At 39.4% G+C, this 19,224-nt stretch overlaps 1 protein-coding gene across 1 annotated transcript; it reads left to right on the top strand.

Annotated features, from left to right (window-relative positions):
* Window positions 1-292: 292 nt before the first annotated feature.
* On the top strand, window positions 293-19,224 carry LOC125244105 (H-2 class I histocompatibility antigen, Q10 alpha chain-like). The gene is made up of 7 exons (XM_048154111.1): window positions 293-483; window positions 12,655-12,927; window positions 12,997-13,269; window positions 13,349-13,633; window positions 14,507-14,629; window positions 15,036-15,100; window positions 18,602-19,224. Exons 1-7 carry the CDS (start codon window positions 414-416, stop codon window positions 18,866-18,868), a joined length of 1,356 nt encoding a protein of 451 aa, XP_048010068.1. The 5' UTR covers window positions 293-413; the 3' UTR covers window positions 18,869-19,224.

The raw sequence follows: 19,224 nt of genomic DNA, 5'->3' as shown, positions 1-19,224 counted from the left end.
AATTGTATTAATCCTTTTGAAGAGCAATAGGCCTACATCATAACTATAAACTGTTACCTAGAAGTAACCACCTGTAGTTTAGGCATAAGTCAACCTTTATAGAATAATCCACTAATGTCCTGAGATACAATGTGAACTAAAATCTCAGTTGCATGTGCAATCGCGCATGTCTTATGGATATTAATACAAGCCCCGCCCACTAAAACTGAAAATCTCAGAAACCAAAAATCTCGCAACACCTGTTCTCTTTTCACTCCTCATGTCACAGCAGCCGCATACTTTCACCTACATTTCAGGTGAGGCGAGACGCATCTCAAACGAGCCTAATTTTATCTTTGGTAAAATCATTCTGCTGTCGGAAGTTTCTGCGTTCGGTCGTAGACGAAGGAACAATGTATTAGCGAAATTCACACATGGCTTTTCAACTATGGGCACGGCTTTGTGTTTTTCTTCTTTATGGGGCTTTGTCTTCAGTTCAAGCAGGTAAATTATTAAATTTTACTGGGTTTATCAGAGAATAAGTAATGTTTAAACTCGTATGCTTAATTGGTTTTATGTTGAACTTTCGCTAGACATTCAATCTTTTTTCTTCAGCGTTAATTGATATATAATCGCATAATAGTGCTGTATCTCGTTCAGATCATATTATAAAGCATATCAAAAGTTACTTATAATATGAATAGGTGATGTTCAGTGGTGTAGTCCTAAAAAAATTAGTGGTGTACTACAGGGCTGGACTGGGACAAAAAAATGGCCCTGGCATTTTTGCTCAGACCGGCCCACCACAATCGGTCGGACACCACCCACCAGAGTATTACAATTAATTGGTAGAGTTATTAAAAATACACTTAGTAAGAGTAGGATTTCTAGATGGACAATGTGCTCCATGTTATACAAGCTAGTTAACCCTTAGAACGTGGATGTAGAATACTGATAATTCTATAAAGAATTTTTTTTTTTTTTTTTCAATGAAACAGACAGCAGAAAAACTATAATTTACAATTACAAATATACTTTGTTTTAAAGAGCACAAACCCCTGTTTAAGTGTCAAACATTTACCTCTCATTGTTTAGATACTCCCCATTAAAAACAATGAAAAAGAAAACTATACTACCAAATTACTCACAAAAAACGTCCTAATAAAATGATATTCATGTTATTCACTTGCCATAAACAACCAAGTGTTCATACCAGAGTAATAGGGTACAAGAGCTACAAAACATAACTTTTTAGCTGAAAAGTGAGATCTAGTAGACCATCATCACGACTAACAGCTATAAATAGACACCTATAGTCTCGTTGTGAAATAAACACATAATATTACATTATAATAATAACCTGAATTTTTTTTTTTTGAAAAATCAAATTGCATCATTTCAGGTTTTTCTATGAGAAGGGCCGTTACTGCATAAGTGAACTCTGAAAGCTACAAGGGCACACTGCTAACTACAAAAAACAGTGCAAAATAACTTTTGCTGTGCTATTTGACTTTAGCTGACTGAGTGACCAGTGCAGTAGGTGACAGTCTGACTTTATAATAACGACGACGATTATGTTGTCTTATAATATTCATTCATTTAAGCATCATCGTCGTCGTCGTCGCATCACGAGTCCCTCGCTGTTAATCATGTAACCCTGCTTACCGTTTCTATTATACTCTCCTGCTTACTCTGTCCCTCATTGGCTTCACTGTCAGACACCTGCTGCTCCTCTGCCTTACAGGTGTCTCCTCCATGTTCTTCTATGTTCACCTGTTTTTGCACGTCAGGTACTGTAGGTTTGGAAACTGAAGCTACAGTAACCGCACTAAACATGCCAGTAATTTTTGCACGTTGAGGCATCAACCTCTAAATTTTTTGATTTTTTTGCCCGCAACTTCTCCGCACCCCCCTTGCACTTGCGCTTTTGTTTCTCCATCCTCCTAATCCACAGATGTTCTGGCGAAACAGAGGGGACGGGGTGGAGTCTGTTAAGAGATGTAATTGGGCCAGCCCAGTGTGAGTATGGAAAATGAACCAATGGGCCGCTGTCCCTGCTTTATGGGCCGGTCGTTGGCCAATTTTATGTTTATTAAAAAAAATCATATCATATAGCGGCCCCGCCCTCAAGTGCGTCGGCCCACCGGGCATTTGCCCGGTATGCCAGATTACCAGTCCAGGCCTGGTGTACTATTAACCCAGACAAATGAAAATTTAAACCACTCTCTATCAGTGGATGGCGCTTATGGAACAGCAGAAATAGAGCTGTTTCCCCAGTAACCTCTGTAAACTCAGTTTTATATTATTTACGCACATGTAAGCTTATCAGTTTGACAGAATTTTCTACTTCAGTGTGCCATAAGAAGTCAAACTATATCATTTTCTGTTATCATAGCATTTGTTATGAAAAATAGCAACCTACACATAGCCTATAGAAACAACAGAACATGTCACAGGTGTAATATAAATCTAGTGAAAATATATTCCCTTAATATGATTATAGATTCTTCAAGTAAGCCAAATTTACCGATATAAAACGATATAAATTCTAGTAAGGGCGGGTCATGAATAGTTTAAAAAGCTCCCTAATAATTGTTGGCGCAAGGTGACGTTTGTCCTCTTCAGTCTTTTGGTCACGTTTGATTTCTCTATAGCGTTTTAAAGTGTTTAACTCTCAATAGAATTCAAATGGATCGCACATTTTATCATCAGTGTCGGTATGGAAATTTTATCAAGCTTTTGGAGCGTGATAAGATTCAGAAAGTAGTCTATGTTTATGATTCCCGCACCACTAATGCATTATAAACAAGGCTTCAGTTGCGCTGATGGTCTTTTCATTTCGTACGGGAACTTAGCGCTTATAAAAGCTCCGAATGCATGATGTAGGCTATATAATTAATTAATAGTTTACTCACCACAATATTTCTCACGTCGTGATCGCTGCAGTGAGAGAAATGCGCTCAATGCACGGCTCAAAACAACGAGCGGCTTTGATCGGAGTTCTCTCACTGCAGCGCGAACACGCACTGTGAAGCCTGGTTTTTAGCCGACTATGAGTGGGAAAAGGTATGACAGAAGTGCTCATGCACCAATTACATCAAAGAATCGCGAGTTTACACAACAGCATTGGACACACAGTTAAAGGGGAAGCTAACAGGACAATATTTTATGGACTTTCGAAGCAAAAAACAAGTGGGTATACGTAAATACTGATCCTTAGAAGTCGTAATATGCAAACAGCCCTGAGCAAAAAGTAAGCATACGGCGTATGCGTGCGTATCGCCCCGACTACACCACTGGTGATGTTATTGTTTTAAGAATCAGAAGTGAAAAAGTCCTTACAATGTTCACTTGGGCACTTCAAATTAGGGAATATCTCAAAAGTTCAAAATGCACAACAAAGATGGTAAAATACGTATTAATTACAGCCACTCAGCATTTTCACTGGGGCAATTATGCTGTTGGGAAACTATATATATTAGGTGTTACGTCCCAGAGTGTTTTGGTGTGTCACTGTCATATCCCTGTGTGTGTGTGCTGTGCTGTGTTGTGCCCTCTTTCTCTCCCTCACTCTCTTACTCAGGTTAATTGCCACCAGCTGCAACTCATTGTGAGCATGCCTGAGTCTGAGCAGAGCTGTATATATGGTGCATTCTGAAGATCCTGCGCTGAGGAACACTTCTCCCCAGCCTCAGAGTGGAAACTGAATTATTTGCCTGAGTGTACTGTGTGTGACTGAGGGTTAACAGTTTTGAGTTAGGTGTGGGCCTATACTTTTTCTGTGTGCTAGCATCATTCTTTAGCCTGCTTTAGGGTTAATCCATGTGTGGGTAACTAGAAGGTATTGTATCATTTAACTCTTAATCATTATTGGGTTACTTGGGAATCGTAGGGAGAGAGTGCCTTTTTTTTTGTGTACAATTGTTTTCTCCTGTTTATTGTTTAAAGAGGGAGCTCAGGGAAGTTTGTGTTGTTGTTTTTTCATCTTTGTTTTTGAGCAGGGTAAGTAGATTCTTTAAACCTTAGTTAGCTCCAGTTTTGTTTGTTGTTTTAGGTATACTCTCTCCTGAGAATTTATTCCCTCATGTTCTCCTTCTGGTAAGCTCTTTTTGGGATAAGGAAATAAACATTTTGACTTTCCCTTAAAGTGGTGTTGTGTTTTCCCTCTGAGACTGAGGCTGAAGTGTGTCCTCCACGTTTTCTTTTTTTTTTCATCCTTGCGTTACCTTTTCTAATAAATTATCTTATTTTCTTTTGTTGCCTTCCCTTCTGACTCCTAGACTAGAAGGGGAACGTAACAATTGGGGGCTCGTCCGTTCCCGTTACTAATAACGAGACACTCATATTCGCCGGTAAGTCTACTTTTTCTAAACTGTTTGGCAGTTTGTTGGAGGAAACCGTGGTATTAAGATGGAGTTTGATTTAGTTGCATTCACTCTCTCTACTACCACAGAAGTCTTTGAGCGTTGTAGGAAAAAGGATTTATTGTTGATTGCTAACTTTTTCAATATTACTGTTCCTGCAGACGCAGTAAAACATGTTATCAAGCAAGTACTTCGTGAAAAACTTGAAGAGATGGGGATTTTGCCAGAATCCTCTGCCAGGGAGGAGGTTTCGCCTGACGTAGCAGAGCGAGCGGTGTCAGATGATGGCCCTCCTAGAGTGCCTGTGGTAGAGCCTTCTGGTGACCCATTGTTAGCGTTTAAGATGAAAGAGCTTGATTACATGATTAAGAAACAAGAACATCAGACAATGCTCGTTAAACTGCGTGTTATAGAGGCAGAAACTGATCGTGATATTCGATTGCGTCAGTTGGAACGTAAGGTGCCCGAACCGAAAGGTAAACCTGTACCTTTGCCTCGTTCACGAAGTATTTCTGCTAGCTCTCCATCGTATACCCATTCTGCGACACCTCAAGATTCGCATGAGGCCGAAGCCAATGCAAATTTTGATGTTAGCAGGTATCTGAAACTTGTTCCACCATTTAGGGAAAGCGAAGTGGATGCTTATTTTGTTACATTCGAGCGCATAGCCTTGAAGTTGCATTGGCCTAAAGATGTGTGGGCATTGTTATTGCAGTGCAGCCTTTCTGGGAAAGCCCAGGAAGTTTCTTCCGCTTTGCCACTAGAACAATCACTTGATTATGACATTGTGAAGGCTGCGGTACTTAGAGCGTATGAATTAGTACCGGAGGCGTACAGACAAAAGTTCCGCTCACATGCCAAAACTGCCAAACAGACTTACGTTGAGTTCGCCCGAGAAAAGCGCACTCTGTTTGAGAAGTGGTGTCTTTCTAATCGGATCACTACTTTTGAACAACTTCAGGAGCTGATTTTGCTTGAGGAGTTCAAGAGTAGTGTACCTGAGAATGTGGTAATTCACTTAAACGAACAGAAAGTGACTTCTATCGTTGACGCGGCTGTTTTAGCGGATGAATTTACGTTAGCGCACCGGAACGTATTCGTTACACCACGACGTAATGCAACGTTCTCGACTAGCATTAATACGGACCAGGATGTGAGATCTGTCTTGCCCCACACTAAACCTAGCACACAACTAAATTCGCCCCATAAGAAGAATGTCAAGCGGGCTTGCTTTTTCTGCCTGGACCCAAATCACATAATTTCTGAGTGCCGGGCTTGGAAACAGAAAACTACTGCTTCACATCCTAAAAGTGCAGCGTTGGTGCACACTGGCGGTAATACTAATTGTGGTACAGAGACTGTTACGAGTGCGTATCAGCCGTTTTTACTGGACGGTGCAGTGTCTCATTCACCTGACGCAGTGGGTAAGCCGGTGAAGATTTTAAGAGACACTGGATCAGTCCAGTCGCTTATTTGTGAAAAATCGTTACCAGCTTCAAGCGTATACTCTGGCTCCAATATCCTAGTGCGAGGGATTGGCATGGGCTGTCTTAGTTTGCCATTACATGACTTGTATCTCACGTCAGATTTGGTCACAGGCCCTGCTACACTTGGAGTTTGCTCACATCTACCAGTTGATGGGGTAGATGTTATCCTAGGGAATGATCTTGCGGGTGGAGATGTTTTTCCTAGACCACTGGTAATTAGTGAACCGGCTCAAAATGATAATTCGTCGCTTGCGGAAAATTTTCCTGCTGTCTTTCCTTCATGCGCAGTCACGCGGGCCCAAAGTAGAAGGCTGGGAGATGTACTTGATCTCTCTGAGAGTTTCTTAGTTGACTCAAATAAGCATGACGTAACTCCAGAGAAGGCTGAAGTTACAGGAACCTGCGAAGTGGCTTTTGTACCTGAACTAAAGCCTATTTTAGAAGTGGGCAGGGAACAATTGGCTATTGCTCAGAGAACAGACCCCTCCTTAGCAACCCTTATTGGGACTGTTGCAAATTTCAAAAGAAAACCTCATGATAAAGTAAGGTATTTTTGGGAAGGGGAAGTTTTAATGCGGAGGTGGAGACCCCTTGCTCGTTCTTCCCTTAATGAAATTCAGCAAATCGTTCTGCCTCAACAGTATAGGGAGCCTGTACTGAAAATCGCTCATGAACATGTACTCTCAGGACACTTGGGAGTTACCAAGACGTTCAAACGAGTGTCCCGCTACTTTTTCTGGCCAGGGCTGAAGTCTGCTGTGTCTAAGTTCTGCCGCTTGTGTGCTGCTTGTCAAATAGCTGGAAAACCGAACCAAAAACTTCCTATTGCTCCGTTGCGGCCTATCCCTGTTATGCACGAACCCTTTGAGCGCCTGTTGTTGGACTGCGTGGGCCCCTTGCCTAAATCAAAATCTGGTCACGAATACATTCTGTCCATAATGTGTACGTCTACACGTTTCCCCGAAGTGATTCCTCTGCGCTCTATAAAAGCCCACATCATTGTTCGTGAACTGATCAAGTTTTGTACTGTTTTTGGATTGCCAAAGGTCATACAAACTGACCAGGGTACAAATTTTACTTCAAAACTGTTCACACAGACTCTAACTCAGTTTGGAATTAGACATGAACTGTCGAGTGCATACCACGCACAATCGCAGGGTGCTGTGGAAAGGTTCCATCAAACACTCAAGATGATGTTACGTACTTACTGTCTTGCTAGTGGTAAAGACTGGGCAGAGAGTTTACCATTCTTGATGTTTGCCGTCAGGGAAGCAGAGCAAGAATCCCTTGGGTTCAGTCCCGCAGATCTTGTCTTTGGTCACACGGTGCGGGGCCCGCTTAAAGTGTTGAGTGAACAACTGCTAGCTAAAGATGCAATGCCTATAACTGTCCTTGATTATGTAAGTTCATTTCGAGAACGGTTGCACAGAGCTCGTGATCTGGCTAGGGAACATTTGGTCACAACCCAGTCTAAAATGAAAGAACGCTACGACAAAAAAAGCGTTTCTCGTAGTTTTCAGCCGAACGACGAAGTTCTTGTACTTCTTCCGGAACCTGGTTCAGCCCTCCATGCTAGGTTTACAGGTCCCTACTCTGTGAAGGAGAAACTCAGTGAAACAGACTATGTTGTCAGCACCCCAGATAGGCGGCGTAAAACTAGAGTGTGCCACATTAACATGCTTAAAAGGTTTATGCGTGACTCTCAGTCTGAACCCCCATGTAACCCTGTGACTGTGCCTTTACCAGTTGCTGTAGCCTTGCAAGTTACTGAACAAGATGGTAAGAGACTACAAAATTCTGCTGTGTTGAAAGATCTGCCTTCTTTTCTCTCACATCTAGAACCTGTTGAGTCTGATCAGATTATCCAGCTAATGCATCGGTACTCACCCCTATTTTCTGATGTGCCAGGGAGAACCACTGTTCTTGAGCATGACATCAATGTAGGCTCCGCTAAACCAATCAAGCAGCACTCCTACAGAGTTAACCCAAGTAAGCGTCACATAATGAAAACCGAAGTCGAATACATGTTACAGCACGGCCTGGCTCAGCATAGTCAGAGCCCATGGAGCTCACCGTGTCTATTGGTTCCAAAAGCAGATGGCACATACCGGTTTTGTACTGACTTTCGTAAAGTGAACGCAGTAACGAAGCCTGACTCTTTTCCACTCCCCCGTATGGAGGATTGCGTAGATCGGGTGGGATCAGCCAAGTTTGTTACAAAACTTGACTTATTAAAGGGTTACTGGCAGGTGCCTCTCACTTCCCGTGCTGCAGAAGTTTCTGCATTCGTTACGCCAGATTACTTCCTGGAATACTCTGTCCTCGCCTTCGGAATGAGAAATGCACCAGCCACTTTTCAGAGGCTGATGCATATTGTGTTGGGTGATGTACCTAATTGTGACGCTTACCTTGACGATATCATAGTCTATACTGAGTCATGGGAAGACCACATTAAAACCTTGGAGAGAGTCTTTGAAAGGTTAAAACTTGCATCGCTAACCCTAAACTTGTCTAAGTGTGAGATAGGTAAGGCTACAGTAACCTACCTAGGGAAAAAGGTAGGCCATGGCTGGGTGAAGCCTGTGGAAGCTAAGGTGGAAGCTATTCTTAAGTTTCCTAAACCTAACAACAAGCGTGAGCTTCGCCGGTTTCTGGGAATGTCAGGCTACTATAGAGGTTTTTGCAGAAACTTCTCTGCTGTAGTTGCTCCTCTCACAGACCTCCTTAGCACAACGAGAGTGTTTAGTTGGAGCCGTGACTGTGATCGAGCATTTGAAGCTGCTAAAGACCTGCTGAGCCATGCCCCTGTGTTAGCTGCACCTAACTTCAATTTGTCGTTCAAGCTACAGGTAGATGCAAGCCACTTCGGTGCGGGAGCTGTCCTTATTCAAGAGGATGCTCAAGGCATTGAACACCCTGTGTCGTATTTCTCCCGCAAGTTCTCAAAGAGCCAGTTATCATATAGCACAATTGAAAAGGAAGCATTGGCTTTATTGTGGGCTGTACAACATTTTGAGGTGTACCTTGGGAGTAGTGCTCTACCTGTGATTGTGTATACAGACCATAATCCTTTAACTTTTCTGTCCAACATGTCTTCCTCTAACCAGCGTTTGCTGCGCTGGGCTCTCAAGCTTCAGGATTTCAATCTCCAGATCCAGCACATCAAAGGCAAAGACAACATTGTGGCGGATGCTCTGTCCAGATCTGTGAGATGACAACCTAGGTGCTGTGCATGTTGGGGTGGTGATACAGAAACCTTATTGAACCATGGTCTGTAATCTTAGTGGTGGGGGTGTTACGTCCCAGAGTGTTTTGGTGTGTCACTGTCATATCCCTGTGTGTGTGTGCTGTGCTGTGTTGTGCCCTCTTTCTCTCCCTCACTCTCTTACTCAGGTTAATTGCCACCAGCTGCAACTCATTGTGAGCATGCCTGAGTCTGAGCAGAGCTGTATATATGGTGCATTCTGAAGATCCTGCGCTGAGGAACACTTCTCCCCAGCCTCAGAGTGGAAACTGAATTATTTGCCTGAGTGTACTGTGTGTGACTGAGGGTTAACAGTTTTGAGTTAGGTGTGGGCCTATACTTTTTCTGTGTGCTAGCATCATTCTTTAGCCTGCTTTCGGGTTAATCCATGTGTGGGTAACTAGAAGGTATTGTATCATTTAACTCTTAATCATTATTGGGTTACTTGGGAATCGTAGGGAGAGAGTGCCTTTTTTTTTGTGTACAATTGTTTTCTCCTGTTTATTGTTTAAAGAGGGAGCTCAGGGAAGTTTGTGTTGTTGTTTTTTCATCTTTGTTTTTGAGCAGGGTAAGTAGATTCTTTAAACCTTAGTTAGCTCCAGTTTTGTTTGTTGTTTTAGGTATACTCTCTCCTGAGAATTTATTCCCTCATGTTCTCCTTCTGGTAAGCTCTTTTTGGATAAGGAAATAAACATTTTGACTTTCCCTTAAAGTGGTGTTGTGTTTTCCCTCTGAGACTGAGGCTGAAGTGTGTCCTCCACGTTTTCTTTTTTTTTTTTCATCCTTGCGTTACCTTTTCTAATAAATTATCTTATTTTCTTTTGTTGCCTTCCCTTCTAACTCCTAGACTAGAAGGGGAACGTAACATAGGATTAAAGCTGACTTTGGCATGCTAAAATTACTTGATTTTGAGTCATTTTACTTGATTTAGAAGATTGAAAACCCTTTCAAATTTTCAAATGCAGATTGACCACCCAAATCAAGAACTTGGGTAAAGTTGGTTTTATATTCGCACATTCGCACATCCGTATTCAATAGCCTTGTTAATCACACTACATTGGACATTCAGTGGACATTCACAAGTAAATATGTCATTAAAACAATACTTGCCTATTTTGATCGACTGTGAAAAATGTTGTAAGTTGACAATCGTTGGTTGTCAATATCATGTCGCTGCTTAAAATTCGCAAACATTAATTTATTGCACATTTATTGGAAAGTCTGAATTTAAAAGAACTCCGAATGTGCGAATATAAAACCAACTTTACCCAAGTAAATCAAGACATGTATATCAGCTGGTATGTACAGGTGGGCAATATGAGCATAGGCTAATATGAGAAATTTTATAAGTTATTTTTGTTAGGCTATATAAAAGAACAAAAAAAGCAAATTACAAAAACAATAATTAGTTAAAAAAAAAACAGATTTAACATGTATACATTTAACATATTTTGTCGTTTCAGTAAAGGTGCCCTAGAATCAAAAATTGAATTTACCTCGGCATAGTTGAATAACAAGAGTTCAGTACATGGAAATGGCATACAGTGAGTCTCAAACTCCATTGTTTCGTTACACCATACGGCTGCTGTTATTGATCTTTCAATAAGCAAATATAAATTGTGCCATAAATGAAATATCAAAAGAATATAATAATAAACCTTTGATTTTATCAAGTGTAAATCAATACACCACACAACAATAAGCAAGGATAAGATGCGCAATAAATGTAATACAAAAAGAGCATAATAATAAACCTTGGTTTTTATCAAGGGTAAATAATGACACCCCATAAAATATAAAAAGTAAAATAAAGTAAAACAAATGGATTCTGACTACAGAGATATTACTTGTTAAATTTTTACTTGACATATGTGTAACACCAAAATTCTGAAATAAGATTTACTCAAATACAATTTAGTCAAATGCGTATAATAAAAATAATTGTGTTCCTGAGATGGATCCAATCATTCTTTTGTTTTTTACACCATGCCAAAGTTGCCAGACTATGAGCCATTCACACTTCCCATAGAGGGCTGATTATGGAAATTGCATGTTTCTTTTGTATTGCAAATGTAATACTTGACTCTGAACAGCTGGAGAAAACCTTGTGATGGTACCTGCTTTTTAAGCTGTATGAAAATTGTGTTCTACAAATGATTTTAAAGTAATGGTTCTACATGCTGTTAACAAAAACCTAGTTCAAAACCAACTCTGATCAGAAACATTGTGTGCACAGTATTTTTAATAATATGTTTTTATAGCTCTGTGGTAAAAAAAAAAAAATGAAATAAAAAATCATGCCATAAAGGCTTATAATACACCAATGCTATTACAGTTTTATTATTACAGGCATATTATTATAGAAGCTTAAATGTAAATGTAAAAGGTAGTCAAGATGTAAATAATAAGCTAAGTATTAATGTTTGTACTAATCATATGTGAATTATATGGAGTTAAATCAGACACATACACATAGGTAGCAGACAAAGATCAATTTTAATGTCAAATTAACTGTACATTTGTTATATACGTTTATGTACTTGTAGTGATTGAACAGGCAAGTTAGCTGCTCAGTTGGGCAAGGGCCCATCATTCAATCCACGTGAAACAACACAATTTTGCCAGGGAACAGAACCCTCTGGTGTCCAGAAAAAGTCTTTCAGGGCGTTCCTGGTTGCAGTAGCAGCTTGTGTTCTTGCAGAATGGGTGGGCCTGCCAAAAGGGACAAAGTTGCTTTCGGCCTTTGTCATTCCTCTCCAATATCCAGGTCTAACCTCCCCAGTTGGCGTAGTGCCATGAGCCAAGTTTGGTGTGATGTACCTGGCTTTTTCTGCAGATGCAACATCTGTTGATATCAAGTAGTTGTGCAGGGCCACGCAAGCTTGAACAATACACACTGACTTTTCAACAGAACTCTCGATGGGGCGACCAAGAATCCGGAACCGGGAAGCCATAATGCCAAAGGCATTCTCTATTATCCGTGCTCGGCAGTGTCTGTAGTTGTACACCCTCTGTATTTTAAGGGATTAAATTATTGAGGGGGGACTTGAAATTACATAGTTCAAATACTAGTATATAACTGAAGCTATAGGTTGTGAAATCAAGCATTTTTCATTCTTACTTTTTTTTTAGTTACCATATGTACTAGCATAGCATACATCTACCCAGTTAGCCTGCTAGCTTAGCTTATATTATATTTGATAGGCCTATGTTTGTTGCTTCCAATATAGTTCCCCATTGCATATTTCAAATGAATGATGTTTATGTGTAAGCATGACAGTTCATTTATATATATATATATATATATATATATATATATATATATATATATATATATATATATATATATAATATATATTATTATTATTATTATTATGTGTAAAATCAATATGAATTACTTTTAGGCTACAGAACATTGTATGTTGCAACATTCCTTATACCGGTTGGATGTTTTGAGATTGTGTTTAATGAGATTCACCCACATGATGTTTTAACTGCTCTCTCCTTCAATAATGTACCACTTTCATCACATTTACAATTCAGTAAACAGTTATTTCATGCATATTTTATTTGATTGCAGAGAAACACTCGCTGTATTACATTTACACAGGCTTGTCTAAACCTGTGGATCTGCCGGGCATCTATGAATTCAGTGCTATGGGTCTGCTGGACGACACACAGATCGACTATTACAATAGTGAAGAAAAGAGAAAGATTCCCAAACAACAGTGGATGAAAGAGAACATTTCGGAGGATTACTGGGAAATAGGCACTAAGTCCAGAAAGAGTAAAGAACAGTGGTTTAATGTGAATATCATAAATCTGATGAAGCGCATGAGAGACGATGATTCAGGTGAGAATATGCATATGATAATTTGATTTATCATCATCTTACAAACATTTTGATTTGTGTCCATTTCAGATGTTCATGTTCTTCAGTGGAGAGTCGGTTGTGAAGTTGAGCAGCAGGGAGATGAAGTGAAGTTTTCCAAAGGCATTTCTGAGTACGGCTATGATGGAGAAAACTTCTTGTCTTTTGATAATAGAGAGTCTCAATGGGTCACTTCAGCTAAAGCAGCTCTACCAACCAAGAGAAAATGGGACAGTATTCACATCCTAAACCAATACACCAAAGGATACCTGGAGAAAGAGTGTGTGGACTGGCTCAACAAATTCAGAAAATATGGAGACAGCTGTGAGTAAATGTATTTGTAGTTTATCAGCAGATGTTATAGAAATGAAACAGACTGATGAACTGATTTCTGTGTTTTCAGCTCCTCCAGATGTTTATGTGTTTGCAAAAAAGTCTATCAGGGACAAAAGCAAGCTGAAACTCACCTGTATGGTCACTGGCTTCTACCCCAAAGACGTGATGTTGACTATGAGGAAATATCGCATATCTCTGCCTGAATGTGAGATTGAATCTACAAGAATCAGACCAAACCATGATGGATCCTTCCAGATGAAGAAGAGTGTGGTGATCAAGGAGGATGAAAAAGCAGATTATGATTGTTTTGTGACCTACAAGAGCATCAAAGAACCAATTATCGTCAAATGGGGTAAGAGCACTAAATTTGAATCATTCACTGTCGGCCATATTTGAAGACCAAGCAGAAGGTGTGATCATGGTGAAACTTCCAAACATTTTGCATCTCTGAAAAGTTCTGAATCTGCAGACTACAGGACACATGGTGTCAGTGAAATTTGCTAAAAATATAACATCCACTACAGTGGACCAAAGTCTTGGCTTGGGTCTTAAGAGTAAAGATACTTTGAGCTTTTTCAATGTGAAGCACTGCGCACTATGACTTTATGTTGCTTCAAGCGTATCATTCTGCGCATAAGCGCTTTGCCACTGTGTTACATACAATACTTTTGCACAGTGAAAGATTATTAATTCCCTTTCTTGTTCTGTCCTATCATATGTTGCTGCCGTATTAGAAAGCTGTGCTACAAATTTAAAAGATATCACTTTTAATTTTATAGTTTATATTTATAAATATATTTACTTGTTTTTCATGAATGTGAGTCATACATGACAAAGTCATGAGTCATGAATGAAGTTAGCCTGACTCCCATTTATTTTTTATGTCTACCTAGCTAGTGAAGCTATTGGTTTATTTGCAGCTGTTGCACTTGTGCACGTTACTGTTGTAGGCTAGTAAGAGCTGTGCGTGTGAACCTCACTGCCCTGATCTTCAGAGGTGCTCTAGCGACTGACAGACTGTGGTCCTTAGCCTCCTTGTTGTAAGAGCGCCTGCCTCCCAATATATATATATATTTTTTTTTTAAGTGTCGGACTGGTACTCGGTAATGGCCAATACTGAATCCCAGGTATATCAGAGACAAAAAGGCGAATCTGAGCATCCCATTTTTTTGAGAGACCCTTAATTAATTAAAATTTATTCATTTATCTTTTTGCATTTGTATAGATGGAAATTGCAAGGACTGCCAGCTAGAGACTGTCTCAGGTTTGATCGGAGGTTTGCTTGGGCTAATAGTTTTTGTTGCTTTAGTGTTTTTCACCTTAAAGAAGAAAAGCTACTCAATAATTGGTGAGTAGTACCTGATTAATGATTATCCACACATTCTTGTTTTCGGTTTTGTGTTATAATGATATAATTCACAGTGAAGTGGCACAGAAGCTCAGTGGGTAGTGCCATTGCCTGAAGACCTCTGAATAAAGATCACACTAAATTAAGCTAAATTTAAATTGTGGATACATGTTTTGATACAAGATAATAGTGGTTTGAAGTTTTAGAGTCCACTGCCTTGGAATGTCCAATCCTGCTCCTGGAGGTCCTGGAGTTTAGCTCCAATCCCTAGGCCAAAAAAAACCAGCTAAAACATGCATGATCAAAATTCACTACTATTCACTAATTCACCACTCTACTATTGTAATTTATTATCTGACACACAGCACTGTAGATGCACTTTGACATTTCAATGTTTCTCCAACAGGACGAGAGAGCGCTGGTAAAACAGCCAGCAGTGCGACTGGCTTTCAGGAGGATTTCAATACAATGGTAATTATATTCAGGCCTGGAGTCAAGGGTCAGATCAGCGCCACCTACTGGTCAGGAGATATGAAAAATTGCCTTTTGTTCTTATAACTTCTGAACGGTTTGCCTAAATTCTTTTTTTGGGACTTTGATTAAGTGCCGTATACAGAGTCGAATGATGTCCACTTTCCCCATATTGGCTATTTTGGGCATCAGTCATATAGAATTTTGTCATTAATTGCTGTATTTCATTAAAGTCCCCCATGTAGTCAATTATTTTATCCCTTAAAACTCATCTTTGATCACCAAAATGACTTATTTTTTAAAAAATTCAAGTGAAAGAAAATTTCTTCATGCCTTAAAATAGCTTGAATGTAACTCTACACCCTTGCCTCATTTAATATACACAGATCAATGAATATGCAAATTAGCCCCGCCCCCCACTCGCTTACGCCAACTCGGAGAGTCTACTGTGGCTGTAGTGTCGAGCAATTTGTTGTTTGTGTTGTGGATATTTAAGAAAAAGGCTTGCTTCGCTTTGTATATTCAGTTTAATTTCTGATGCTTAAATTGTGTTTTAAAGTATGAAATGGTAAAACGCCTTTGAATCCATATTCGTTTGGACTGCTCTCTCACTGAATCACCTGAAGCGATTTCTCAGTAAAACAGACAGTATCGAGAGAACAAGCAGTCGTTTTCCTCTGTGAACATGCGCTAAATAGATGTTTGACAATTTCGTTGCTTAATGGAGTTTTAAATAAGGAGTAACGATATGTTTTATGAAATGTAGTGGAGTAAAAAGTACGATCTTATGCTTTTGAATGTAGTGAAGTAAAAGTAAAAGTTGCTCAAAATTGATTGGCCCACTGGCTTGTCAATCACTGGTCAGAGATGATCACTTAGGCCACGTTCACACAGTCATTTTTTTGGGATTGACAACCGCATTTACTTACAGGTGTGAGTCTCGAAATGTCTCATTCACACAGCAACGTTCAGTAGCGTTTGGAACACTGTCTGTATGAACGTGCAGCGAGAGTCAAGCCTGTATAGAGAATACGAATCTGACGTCACGCCGCGTTGAGTTCTAGGTAACTTCTTTGTTTATACGCCATATATATACACAGGATCACGCATCCTTTCCGTAATTGAGTTTAGTGCAGTAATTTGTTTTCTGTCATGATTGTGAAAAATTTCACCATTGTATGTCATTAATGCTGCATCGATAATGGTGATAGTAACTCTGATAATCGTTCTGAGAGAGAACTGGACAATGAGCAACGTTTTTTGCCTTTTCTACGTGTAAAAACACCAAGAGAAGCAGTTTGAGGAGATGACGAGAAGACGCCGGATGGCAAATCTTTTAGTAATGGCACTGATTAAACCCACTGCATATCACTCAATAAAAGAATCACATTGCTAAGTGTTTTTTTTTGACATTTTTGGTTTAATAATTAACATTACCTTTTGCGAGTCTGACTCTCACTTCGCTCGTGAATTAGTAGAACTTGAACGGGGACATTCAAATGCTTTTAAGAATGAAGAAACGCTTAATGCACCAAGACAAACACAAGATTCTGTACATATCTGTTAAAGCATACTGTGTGGAGAACGCACTGCGTTTATATTCAGGGCTCGCCTGCACATTTTTTAATATAATGTCATAATACACTAAGCCAGCGTTTTTAAAATGTGCCCTTGCAGAGTCACTACTAAACTGTTGACAAGCTCCTAGGGTTTTGATTTTGGTTGTGTTGAAATAAATATAAAAATACAGTGTGTTCGTGTCCGTCTGTCCGCTGACTGACCCATAATCTCTGATTCTCTGGGATCGTGGAAAGGAATATTTACAATGACAACAGTTGTAGGCCTACTCAATATGCTAGTTTAAGTGTCATTTAAACGTTTTCAACAAATAAATGAATCGACTTCTCTCAGCTTGTTGAACACATAGATTTATTTGAATATTCATATGAAGCAGCAGCGAGCGTCCAGCCTGCGACACGGTAAACAGATGAACATTGTAAACGAAATTCTACAAAACTTAAGTAAAAAAAATAAAAATAAATAAAATTATCATGCAATGCTATAAAATAGCTTCTGTTCCCTGCAAACGATACCATTAAAAATGTTAACGTTCCACTTAATGGCAGAAACAAAACAAAAAGTAAGCAAGTATCCGTATTAATTTCAGTGCAAGTAATAGGGGGCGATCCTGTCAAAATGGCGGCGCCGCCCCGGCATGCAACGTGGCATGACGTCGTATTTTCTATTCTCTTACTAGTAACCATGACGACAGTAATCAACGTAATATTAAAGATGAAAACTGAAAAGTATTATCACTTTTCACATGACAAGAGACTAACTGAACTAACTAACTTTGATGGAGTTCATCCATCAAAACTTCATTAACCAACAGCAGCATGTAAACACGCTGGCCGGAGTCTTTAACCGCTGCACACGCGTGTTACGTCCTTTGCGACATCTCGCGCATACACGGCATTTGAAAAGAAACACAAAACTGACATGAGCCGCTTCAGTGGAGAACAGTGACTGGATCTAACACCTTAAGATGACGCACAGCTCCACAAAACACCAGCTCTCTCGCTCTGTATGACGACAGACAACTAGTTGTCCAGTCCTGTTCCGTTCATACAGCGCGAATATTCCGAGAATGTGGTTGCGAGTCCTGAAAATTTAGAGGTTTGAGTTCGGTTATAGAATGCGGTTGTCATTCCCGTAAATAACCGTACTGCGTGTGAACGTAACCATATTAAGGACTCAAATACAGGACTGACGACCGTATTTTGCTGCTGTGTGAACGTGGCCATAAACTGATGTTTTTAAGGCCCTACCTCAGGCACAGATGTTGTATATTAAAAATTATTCCTTTCAGTGCACCTAATAAATAGTCTTTTATCAGTTAGTAAAGACTGTTTCAAGTAATATTGCAAAAATGTATAAAAAAAACATCAGAGAAGTCTGAAATTTGTCTTGCATGACAGCACTTATGTTTACAACAATCAACAAAACATTGAACAAATGTTCTATTATTATTACTTGAAGAACGTTTGTTCATAACTTTGAGAGAACCTTGCCAAAAAGTTAAGTCAAAGAACGTTCCGTTAGCCGGGATGTCAGTTTTCACATTTCATTGATAATAATCATAAATGTTTCTTGAGCTGCGAATTATCACATTAGAATGATTTCTGAAGGATCATGTGACACTGAAGACTGGAGTAATGATGCAATGTGACTGTTTTTACTGTATTTTTTATCAAATAACTGCAGCCTTGCTCAGCAGAAGATACTTCTTTCAAAAATATAAAAAAAAATTCAAAACTTTTGGCTATCAGGATTTCACATTATGAATTAAAAACGTAATTATATTTTTGTTTATCTCTTTCATCACGTGATTTACTGCAACTAGAGCATCTTATTTTTGTTGGTTTTAACAGTAAGGCCTCAGTTTTACTCCAGAGACCAATAATCTCTCTGATCAATAACTTCTGACCTTATATGTCATAGATCCCTGCAGAGAATATGGTATCTGTTCCAGGGGAGCTTCTGCAGATCCTGGATGAACTGGACAGTGGCAATCTAAAGAAGTTCAAGTGGCATTTGAAACAATATGGGCAAATTCCATCCTCTCTCATTGAGAATGCAGATAACGCTGGTGTAGTGGAAAAGATGCTGCAGATGTTTGGACCAAACGAATCTTTGAAGCTCACAGTGAAGCTCCTGAAGATGATGAACCAAAACCATCTGGCTGAACACTTAGAAATAAAAAAATAGAGGACAGTTTTTGGTTTGCTCTTTGCATGTATTTTGAGTATTATGTTATGTTGCATCAGAAATTGCATCAAAATCCTTATTTTTGAGGGTTTTAACAGTATAGTCCTCTGTTTTACTCTAGAGACCAATAATCTCTCTGTCATAGATCCCTGCAGAGAAGAGCAGACTATATAAAGACTCTGGGTTTTCATTTGGGTTAGCATTCTCTTTGGGATTGCTCTTGACCAGAATGTGACATCTCACTGATTTTCTTTTTTATTAATTTCTTAAATCATGTAGCGTTAAGGTTTTGTTAGTTATTTTTGCTTGTTATTCCCTTTGTTTCTTTATTTTTCCCTAGACTTATGTTTATTTGT

This window comes from Megalobrama amblycephala, linkage group LG1, assembly GCF_018812025.1.
Source record: "Megalobrama amblycephala isolate DHTTF-2021 linkage group LG1, ASM1881202v1, whole genome shotgun sequence".
Lineage (NCBI taxonomy): Eukaryota > Metazoa > Chordata > Actinopteri > Cypriniformes > Xenocyprididae > Megalobrama > Megalobrama amblycephala.
This window is presented reverse-complemented; position numbering and strand designations above follow the sequence as displayed.